The 10,154-nt window shown below is 33.8% G+C and overlaps 3 protein-coding genes across 3 annotated transcripts in view; 2 read left to right on the top strand and 1 right to left on the bottom strand.

The window, feature by feature from the left end:
- The window catches only part of LOC108751735 (proteasome subunit alpha type-1), a 3,363-nt gene extending 1,076 nt beyond the window's left edge, over nt 1-2,287 (top strand). The window contains exons 3-5 of the mRNA XM_018492102.1: nt 369-528; nt 603-812; nt 2,020-2,287. Coding sequence (XP_018347604.1) covers nt 369-528; nt 603-812; nt 2,020-2,229 — 580 coding nt within the window. The 3' untranslated portion in view covers nt 2,230-2,287. The remainder of the gene's footprint in view (nt 1-368; nt 529-602; nt 813-2,019) is intronic.
- A 125-nt stretch (nt 2,288-2,412) lies between these two features.
- LOC108751710 (lipoyl synthase, mitochondrial) lies at nt 2,413-7,078 on the bottom strand. Its single transcript, XM_018492029.1, has 7 exons — nt 6,659-7,078; nt 6,412-6,585; nt 5,964-6,275; nt 4,558-4,714; nt 4,039-4,096; nt 3,786-3,941; nt 2,413-2,871 (listed from the first exon to the last, which is right to left on the bottom strand). Exons 2-7 carry the CDS (start codon nt 6,472-6,474, stop codon nt 2,502-2,504), a joined length of 1,116 nt encoding a protein of 371 aa, XP_018347531.1. The 5' UTR covers nt 6,475-6,585; nt 6,659-7,078; the 3' UTR covers nt 2,413-2,501.
- Nucleotides 7,079-7,443: 365 nt separating this feature from the next.
- LOC108751715 (V-type proton ATPase subunit d) overlaps nt 7,444-10,154 on the top strand; it is a 3,126-nt gene continuing 415 nt past the window's right edge. Inside the window, exons 1-5 of the mRNA XM_018492041.1 lie at nt 7,444-7,692; nt 7,934-8,284; nt 8,437-8,594; nt 8,671-8,847; nt 10,026-10,103. Of these exons, the coding sequence (XP_018347543.1) occupies nt 7,572-7,692; nt 7,934-8,284; nt 8,437-8,594; nt 8,671-8,847; nt 10,026-10,103 (885 nt within the window). The 5' untranslated portion in view covers nt 7,444-7,571. The remainder of the gene's footprint in view (nt 7,693-7,933; nt 8,285-8,436; nt 8,595-8,670; nt 8,848-10,025; nt 10,104-10,154) is intronic.

Raw genomic sequence — 10,154 nt, 5'->3', positions numbered from 1 at the left:
ATATATATATATATAAAAGTAATTATTTTTTAATTTTATTTATATCTACCTTGGCTGTACCTTATAATGTTTGTTGCTGTGCTATGATAGTTTTAATTCATGACCACTACAGCCTATATACACAGATATATAGACTTGTGCATGAGAGAGTAAAAGGTCCTCTACATAGAAGTCTTAGATGGTCATGGACCATCTTAAGTCGTAGGAAACTGACCAATTCTAATCGAGTATTCTCCTTATATTTGATTGTTATTAGTTGGTTTCCTACGACTTAAGACTCCACGACTATCTACGACTTCTATATAGAGAACCCTTAAGAATACAAAGTGTTTCAATAATGATGGTTAAAAGCAAATTATTTTTTGCAGTCGTTATATGCGAACTGAATGCCTGAATTACAAGTATGCTCATGACCATGCGTTACCTATAAGTCGTCTGATTGCATCTCTGGGAAATAAAATGCAAACATGCACGCAAAGATATGATCGACGCCCATACGGCGTTGGTTTACTCGTAGCTGGATATGATGTGAGAATTTATTGAAAATAGTATATAATTCAGTATATGTTAAACATGTTTTTTTAATAATAGTCGCTTCGTAGGACAAAGGACCGCATATATATCAGACATGTCCATCTGCAAATTACTTTGACTGTAAAGCGATGGCTATAGGAGCACGTTCTCAAAGCGCAAGGACATATTTAGAAAAACACTTAAATGAATTCTTGTCGTGCGACCTTGACGAATTAGTCAAGCATGGTCTTAGAGCATTACGTGACACTTTACCTAACGAAGTTGATTTATCAGTGAAGGTAAGTATAGACTTGACCTAATCCATATCTTATTAAAATAGGTTTCCGATAGGAATAAAGTATATCATTGTCATCTCATACTCCTTCATACGATTTATGATCTTTAATTTTTCAATAAATTTATAAAATGAAAGCTGACATGGAATAAGAATTGGGATCAAACCCAGGACTCACAGATTAAGTCAATTGTTCTCACACAACGCTATATGTCATTCCATGATCTAACAGCTGATTTATACAAGATGTTCAATTTTAGTTTATCATTTCTTTTATCTTTGTAGGACAAGATTGAATCAAAGATATGTTCAGACAAAAATTATATGGCTTGACAGAGCACAAATAGTGTAAAATCAATTTTCGAAAAAATCGATTTTTCATGGTTATACATTTTTTTAGTATGATTCTTTCAATTATCCTGTTCATCAAATTATTAAGGCATCTAAAGATATCGAAAAATTAATGGTTTATGAAACATCTATTTTGGCACATTTTGACATAAAGTATTTTATAAACTATTCAGTTTTCGATAATTCTACGCGTTAATACTTTTGTGCACAGAATAATGAGATGAATCAACAATTTATATGAAGAAAAAGCTACATATATACAGGGTATTCCGAAATTTGAGGGTAATATTATTATAGCGTGAAACGTTGTGAAAAACAAAGTAATAAAAGTGTAAGCTACTTGTTTTCCATAAAGTAATTTTTTCAAGTATAAACGTTTAAAATTTAAAATTTTATTAACCATAAGCGTTGGTTAAAAAGTCGACTGTTTGTGTAATAGTGTGTATGCAACGGCAATGATTACGTTTACACCGATATCCTTAATCGGATTTAATGACATCCATAGTTATGAAACTGTCCAGTCATAGCTATTGTATTTATCTAAAGAATGGGATGGCTGTGATTAGCCAATTTCCAACTATGAACGTTATTAAACCCGATTAAATAATCAAAGACATGTTTACACGATTTTTAAGTTATTAAATAAAAAATTGTTTGATTTCTTGATATTTTCACAGATACAATAGAATTTTTTACTCCAGAATACGCTAGTGATATATGGTATGAAACATACTGCATATTATTATATGCAGTATGTGCAGTAAATTGTAAAATATCTGCTATAAGAATCTCATTAATATTTAATTCTAAGAATCAGTTTTGATTTAAAAAGGGGACATTAAATCTTGTTTATGTTTCAGAATGTATCAATTGGCGTAGTAGGAAAGGATTATGATTTCGCGATTCTCAACGAAACTACGACAGCTAGTTTCTTGTCCCAGATTGAAGGAGATGATAAACGTGGAAGACCCACTGAACCAGCTGTGCAAGATGACAAACCTCCGCAAGATCCGCCAACCGACGAAGGTCCTCAGGATCCTCAAGTCGCCATCGCCATGGACACAGATTAAATTAATATATATGAAGTTTTGAACTTTATATGCATTCAATTTATATATAAATCTGCATTTTCTGATTAAATATCTCAATTTTTTCGTAAATCTACTACACGCTACAGAACATTTATTATCAGTTTATTAACAGTAATATATATTGTTATTCGAATCATTTTATCATTAGATTGTGATGATTTCTTTTCGCAATGTTTTCGAATTCATTATTTATATTGATTTCCTATCTTGTATGTCGATTATACATTTATCTACACTTCCGTATTTTTCATTCACGACGTAACATGGTCATCAATCTGCTGTTTCTTCCGTTGTTTTAATATATTTGTTAAAAAGTATTCTCCGGCCTTATAAGATGACCGAACTAATGGTCCACTGGCAGTATACAAGAAGCCTAGTTGATTCCCCATATTTTCCCACGCTTTAAATTTCTCTGGTGTTATATACTCAATGACTCTTAAGTGTCTTTTGGTAGGTTGCATGTACTGTCCCAATGTTATAGCATCCACATCAGCAGCCTTTAGATCTTGCATAGTTTGTTCGACTTCCTGGTCAGTTTCACCTAGCCCCAGCATTATCGACGATTTCGTAATCAAATCGGGATTCAACTTTTTAGCTGCTTTTAATACAGCCAATGACTGTCTGTATATAGTAAACGACAAATTAATTTGAATTAACAAATGCGTAAGTATTATTAATAAATATATATCTATGTATTATATATAGATATGTACACAAGATGTTTTTTAAAGTCCACCCACGAATCATACGCTATTTCTGATGAAAACTGAGTCGGAAAGTCCTTAACAATTTTGCAATTTTCGCAATAGTTGACGGAATATTAATTTCGAAAGATTGCCGATCTGAATTGAAAATAAAATGATCTTTGGCAGCCTATTAAGAGTTAACGTCAATGACTCGCTGATTCAGCACTCTTCTGTTTGGAAATCGTCACGTATACTCTCGCACCGCCTCTCTAGCATTACCATCGCAGAAACCATACACGAAAATCGTGTCAGCGTTAGAATATTATGTACGCCCACGTATTGTGACGAAAGTAATTTACTCGATGGCTTTTGGATGAGTAACTGACGAATTTATAGGAGAATGACAGATATGTAAACAAACAAAAACGTTTTCATCAGAAAACGAAATATTATCGTTTTGATGTGCGACTTCAGCGATAATGCTTCAGAGGCAGTGCGCGCCGATTTCCAGACAGAAGAGAATGCCGGATCGACGAGTCATTACGTTGACCAGATCAGTGTTTGGCTGCGATATACGAGCGGTCCATATAAGATGCAATGCGTGCATTGCTGCGAGAGGCCAACATTTTGAATATTTGCATTAAGCAAGTGACAACGTGAATAAATAAGTGTGAATGAACAAATAATAAATAAGTACAAAGATCAAAACGTTTTGTCTCTTTCTATAATTTTCTCCAAAACGAGCATATTTCTAAAGGACTTTTTTTTAGTTTATCAATTTTCTACACGCTTCCGAAATTTAGCCATTTAAATTCAGAATATACATATAAGTATTATAATGGTACATACCTATATCGAGCGCGCATATCACGAACAAAGGGAGTTAAACGCTCTACTGTTTCGATATTATGCGCAAACACATCCAAATTAGAATTTACAATCGTAGCAATGCAATTTTCATCACCTCTGAAGTCTGGTACCAAACATTCCACTAATATATTGCTCCTATGATCAAACATGAAGTATTTCTATAATGCTATATGATTTGAACACTAATTGCTTCGTTTTATTAAATAAAAAAAAAATCGCGCAGATAAAATACCTCTTTTTTATTTCCTTAACAGTAGATGCAATATGATCAGCTCCTCCATCTTTTAAATCTGAAATAATAAATGATGCGTTAATAATAAATATCGTCTAGACTCTCTTCTTATGGGCGGTATTCATAGTCCGTTCTTATTGTATTTTAAGATCGCTTTCTGTTTGGTTCATGACGTCTTAACGACCGACATGGACTTTTGCATAATGCATATAATGCCTAAGAGAATTAATCAATTAAAGTTCTTCTTTTCCGTGAAGTGAAAGTCGCGACGATCTAAGTCCCTAAGACGATCTTAAATATAAGATCCGACTATGAATACCGGCCTATAATAGTACAATTTAATTTTATAGTATGACTAGTTGCGTTCAGTAGAGTATTTTGCAACTGTTGGAGGTTTTCTTCATGTTGATTGTGGAGATTATACTTTTAGATCTGAAGATATAACTTAACCCAGGGTGAAGAAAACTTCCAACAGTTGCAAAATAAACATTCTGCCGAACACAACCATTTGTAACTAACCATCACGATCTACGGATGTTAAAACAATATAATCCAAATTCCAGGCAGCTACTGCGCTAGCAGTATTGATGGGCTCCTCTACATCCAATGGCGGTGGTTTGCGTGCTGTTTTGACAGAGCAGAAACGGCAGCCACGAGTGCACGTATCTCCCATTAACTAAAAGAATAAAGGATGTATATCAATTGGACACGAGTCAATAGCGCACAAATCAATCATAGCGTTAGGGAAAAAAAAGAAAAGAAAAGAAAAAAAAACTTATAAGCAGAAGATTGCTATTAACTATGCTTACACGGTATCTTTAATCGGATTTAATGACATCCGTAGTTATGAAATTGACCAACCATAGCTGTTCCTCCAAGAATGGAATGACTGTGATTGGCCAGTTTTATAATTATGGATGTTATTAAACTCGATTATGGGTGCCGTGTAAATGTAGTCATTATTGACTGGCAGTGGGCAGTTGCTACAGTGTACAAGTAAACCATTCCCGAGGATCAACCTATTGTTATCTTGATACAGAGACTCGGACTGAAATGAAATTTTGGTTTGATCGATCAATTTCTTAAGGTTTGAGGCTACTACAGCTATTTGCAGAGTTAAGGCTTAACCCTATACTGCGTTTGCGGAATAAAGGCGTGATCATAGATTATAGACTATACATTGAAGATTGAGATTGAGGGTCTCTTTCACCACTCACAGTTAATCTAACCGACGATTATGTGAGTCCATTGAACAAGCTTCATGTAACTGTCAATTACACTTAACTGAGGTTAGTGAAAGAAACTTTGAGATTAAGATTGGAGACTGTTCAATCACACTATAAATTGTAACTAACAGCAGTTAAGATTGAGATTAGTAAGAGTGTGGAACAGAGAGGTTCTCGGATCTCTCTGTTTTGCAGCTAATCAACAGGCTTGAAAAGTCTTGTCAATCACAACATGAAATATCAAGCTCACACTGTAAGTGTAAACACAATAATAAGCCTTAAGAAATTGATCAATCACAGTCGAATGTGAGAAGAATAATTGATTATGATTCCCATCAATCCCATGAAACTAGAATCAGACTAGGCATGGAAGATTGATAGCGTATTCGACCCAAGTGGGTTACCAATCTTGGATTATTATTAATGACATTGTTTTCCTATTAGAACATGTAATATCAACTAATAGTTTAGTAATAAACAATAAAAATAGAACAATATCCAACCTAAATCGGTACAAATCCACTCTGGTAAAAAAATGCTACAAGATTGAAGATTAAAGGTTGAAATTTGATCAATTGAATAATATATGTATAGGAGCTAAAATTTCATTGTCCTCATTGATCGAATCACAATTTTTCATGCAATTCACTTAATCAAGACGAGAAGCATTGGTGTGTTCTTTGTTTATATTATACAAACCATAATAGTAGCTGTTGCTGTACCATGAGTGCTTCCACCCCAACATTCCCCGATGTTAGGACACCTGGCTTCTTCGCAAACCGTACTTAATCGTAATTGTCTCAGTTCCGCCTTTATCCTACTGTAATTCTTTCCCACAGGTATTTCTGTTTTCAGCCATGGTGGTAGTTTCAGCCGCCCTGACTCACCTATCTCTAATTTTAATTTGCCATTATACTCTTTAACATTATTTTTGAGAAAGTCATCAAATTGTGGACCTTTCGCTAGTTTCTCAGAGAATTCTTTGTTACTCTCTGTTGAAGCTTGCGCACACTAAAATATTATATTTTCATTAGAACCATTTCAGATACAAATATTTACATAATTCAATATTGCGATGACTAGGGTTTAAGACTAGCTAGAAATGTCGAAACACATTCCGGAAGTGAAACAAATTGTTGAAATTTACTGCCAGGTAAAAGTGGCAACTGAGGATGCATTTGGAATTTCTGGTCTTGATTATTCGTAACATGTTTCTAGTGTGTATAAACGATCTTTCTATTCGACAATAATGATTCTCGCTTCGTCATCAGAGTTAATTCAACCGGTATTTACGTCTTTACGGTGAAAAATCATATATCAGCTGTAAAAAAGAGACGATTAGAAACGATTCATGTAATGTTTTTTAAGAATATGTTTTTACTTATGTCTTCTACCTTTCTCACTGATTTCGATGAAATTAAGCTTATTCGACGCGTTTTTGCACAAAATGAACGACTCTAGGAGAAAAAAGTATTGCTCTGCCCCATGAACTGAGATAATAAGCGTTAAAGTTGAAGGTTAGGAAATCTGTCACAGCCATGCAACGACAGATCTGTTTACATTGCTTGCACTTTTGGCTTGCACTCATCTTCGTTTTCTCTCTTCTCAAGGCGGAATACGTATCTATCTCATTTTAAGTGCAAAAATATTTGAGGATTTCATGCAACGCGAATAGACTTATTGGGCGCATTTAGAAACAGCAGATAAGATAACCACTCACTGAGTGCTCAGTTAACATATTAACAGGTTTCATTTGCCGAATACGACAGACTCATGGCCCACGATATGACAATAATTTGAAAAAGTTCGCAATGTGCACTAGCATGCACTCAGTGCAGTCTTCGTATGCTCCGAATTTAATCGGAGTATTAATCGGAGTTGGTAATAGTGAGGCTCTTGATGACGCGCGTATTAACTAGTAACTTGCCATTAAATTATCTTAATTTCAGTAATTTATTAATATATAAAGAATGATGTACTAAACCGGTAAAATATGCACCAAAATAATTAATTAAATACTCATATCACATATATATTTACACGTATCGCTGAAATTGAGATAATTCAATAGAAAGTTACTAGTTATAGTACCTGTATTCCGTATTAAGTGCACGATGTAAACTAGGCCGTATATACACACACACATATGTACATACTACATCGTACACACACATGTGTGCATGCGCCGCACCCCCTATCATGACATGACAGTCATATGATTTTAGAAGAGGACGTGCATCGATATCTAGTTTGGCGTAGGATTTTTACGTCATCTTTGCGGAGACTTCGAATTTGCGGTGTTTCGAAATGAAGGGGTGCCTATTTAACATCGACGGCGGTTACCTGGAGGGTTTGTGTCGTGGTTTCAAATGTGGCATACTTCAACAGAGCGACTACTTGAATTTAGTCCAATGCGAAACACTCGAAGGTACTTGGTCGGTCGACAAATGTAATCTTTCCAGAGCGTTTTAAACGTATATTTAATTAAAAAAGATATTTAATGTTTTTACAAGGTGTAATTTTTCACTTTGTAAAAAATATAGTTTCAAGAATTTGATTAAAAAAGAGAAACTAGTATCTTTATTAAACGCACGAAAAATCAGTTGATTTGTACCTCCTTAATAAATTTCTCCTTTCTTCTCGCTTAAACTAATCGATTGTCTATTTAGATTTGAAGCTACACTTGGCTGGTACAGATTATGGCAGCTTTTTGGCCAATGAGCCATCTCCGCTTTCTGTTAGCGTGATCGATGACAAGTTGAGGGAGAAACTGGTTGTGGAATTTCAGCATATGCGCAATCATTCCGTCGAGCCTTTGTCTCAATTTTTGGATTTTATCACTTACAGTTACATGATCGACAATATCATTTTGTTAATTACCGGTACTTTGCATCAACGGCCTATCTCAGAATTGATCCCAAAATGTCATCCACTTGGCAGCTTTGAGCAAATGGAAGCGATTCATGTTGCTGCCACACCTGCCGAGTTGTACAATGCAGTACTGGTAGATACACCTTTAGGTATATTGGGATTATATTTTTCATTTATATACAATATTATTCCGTATCCTATCACACATGTTGTATACATATACTATATATAAGTATATGAGCATTGCATAATATAAGTTACCTTTTTGTGAACCATAAGTAACAATTATATCTTGTTGTAGCACCTTTTTTTGTGGATTGCATTTCTGAACAAGATTTAGATGAGATGAATATCGAAATAATAAGAAACACGCTCTATAAGGCATACCTGGAAGCGTTTTATAAATTTTGTAAAGAACTTGGTGGTACAACTGCAGATACTATGTGTGAAATACTTGCCGTAAGATATTGTTCCAATAAAATGATGAGACTATTACTTTGTAAAATTACATTTCATTTTCATCTTTATATTATAGTTTGAAGCAGATAGAAGAGCGATTATTATAACCATCAATTCATTTGGCACTGAATTAGGTAAAGATGACCGTGCAAAATTATATCCACGCTGTGGACGTTTGAATCCAGATGGACTGGCAGCCTTAGCAAGAGCTGATGATTATGAACAAGTGAAAGCTGTAGCAGAATATTACGCCGTGAGTAAAAATTTAAATATATAGTTCAATTAGCTATTTAGATACCTTTACATACAAGTATCAAGCGTTAGATAGCATGCGCAGTGATTTATTCAATAATTTTACTGAAATGTATTGGCTCGTCCAATAATTAAATTCAATGTGTCAACACTGTTACTAGTAGAATCATATAGTTTACATATAATGTAAATAGCTATAAATTTTCAGTGTTATGTTATGTGACAGTAGTGTATATCAGAATCGGGGCTGTATTTAAAATACTTTTATTTGAAAAATAGTACTTGTAAGACAAATGTATTTTGTATTTTGCATTTCATGGAAGCATATAAAAGTACTTTGTATTTCAGTTTAATAATAACAAAAGATTAAAAGTATTTTGTATTTTGTATTTCAAATACTAAGATTAACAATCAATCTTATGTTTGAATTACAAAATAGAAAAAACTTTCAATCTCCTTCGATTTTAAATACAAAATACGTAATACTTTCATGTGTCCCGCTGAAATACAAAATACACTAGTATTGCAAACACTGTGTTTTAGATAAAAGTATTTATTTCCAATACATGTGCCCAGTCCTGATCAGAACCTGTCGCAATTTATCATTTTACATTAAAAAGCTAGAATCAGGAGATTTAGAATCACGCACAATAAATTTCTGCGCAGATGCTCGACGCTTGATGCTGTCAGTCAATATAATGGCACATCAAAATAAACTTTTATTTCTGCAAATTGCATAATATTAGCGTTTTGTTTTCTTTTCTATTTTACTTTATATATTATCTGATATACTTCTATATGTCGCACGCGTGTGTATGAAAAACGCAAGTCATTTAAAGTTAGGGATTCACTTAAAAATGGAATATATTATATCCAAATGTTTCCACCCTATTTAAAAACGAGAGAAATGGTTATTTTGAAAAATATTTCAGGCAAAAGTTATTGGGAATTAAGTTAATGCATTCCCATTTAAAAAATTCAAATCGACTTCGACATGATCTTCACGACGCCACTCAAGGTCAATCGCATATGCCCATGTAATGCATTACTTGAACCCCAACAACTTTTGTTTGAAACATTTTTGTCTTAAACTTGAATATTTTAAGATGTTCTACTGAATGGATAAAAATGGACTAGCCTGTATACTTATATGTAATTACAATTACAATATTTAAACAGGAATACAGCGCCTTATTTGAAGGCGCGGGTAATAATCCTGGTGATAAGACCTTGGAAGACAAATTCTTCGAACACGAGGCAAGTGCATTTATTTGCAATATAAAAAAATATTCATAATATGCAAATTAA

The sequence above is a fragment of the Trachymyrmex septentrionalis genome, unplaced genomic scaffold (assembly GCF_001594115.1).
Source record: "Trachymyrmex septentrionalis isolate Tsep2-gDNA-1 unplaced genomic scaffold, Tsep1.0 scaffold112, whole genome shotgun sequence".
Taxonomy (NCBI): domain Eukaryota; kingdom Metazoa; phylum Arthropoda; class Insecta; order Hymenoptera; family Formicidae; genus Trachymyrmex; species Trachymyrmex septentrionalis.
This window is presented reverse-complemented; position numbering and strand designations above follow the sequence as displayed.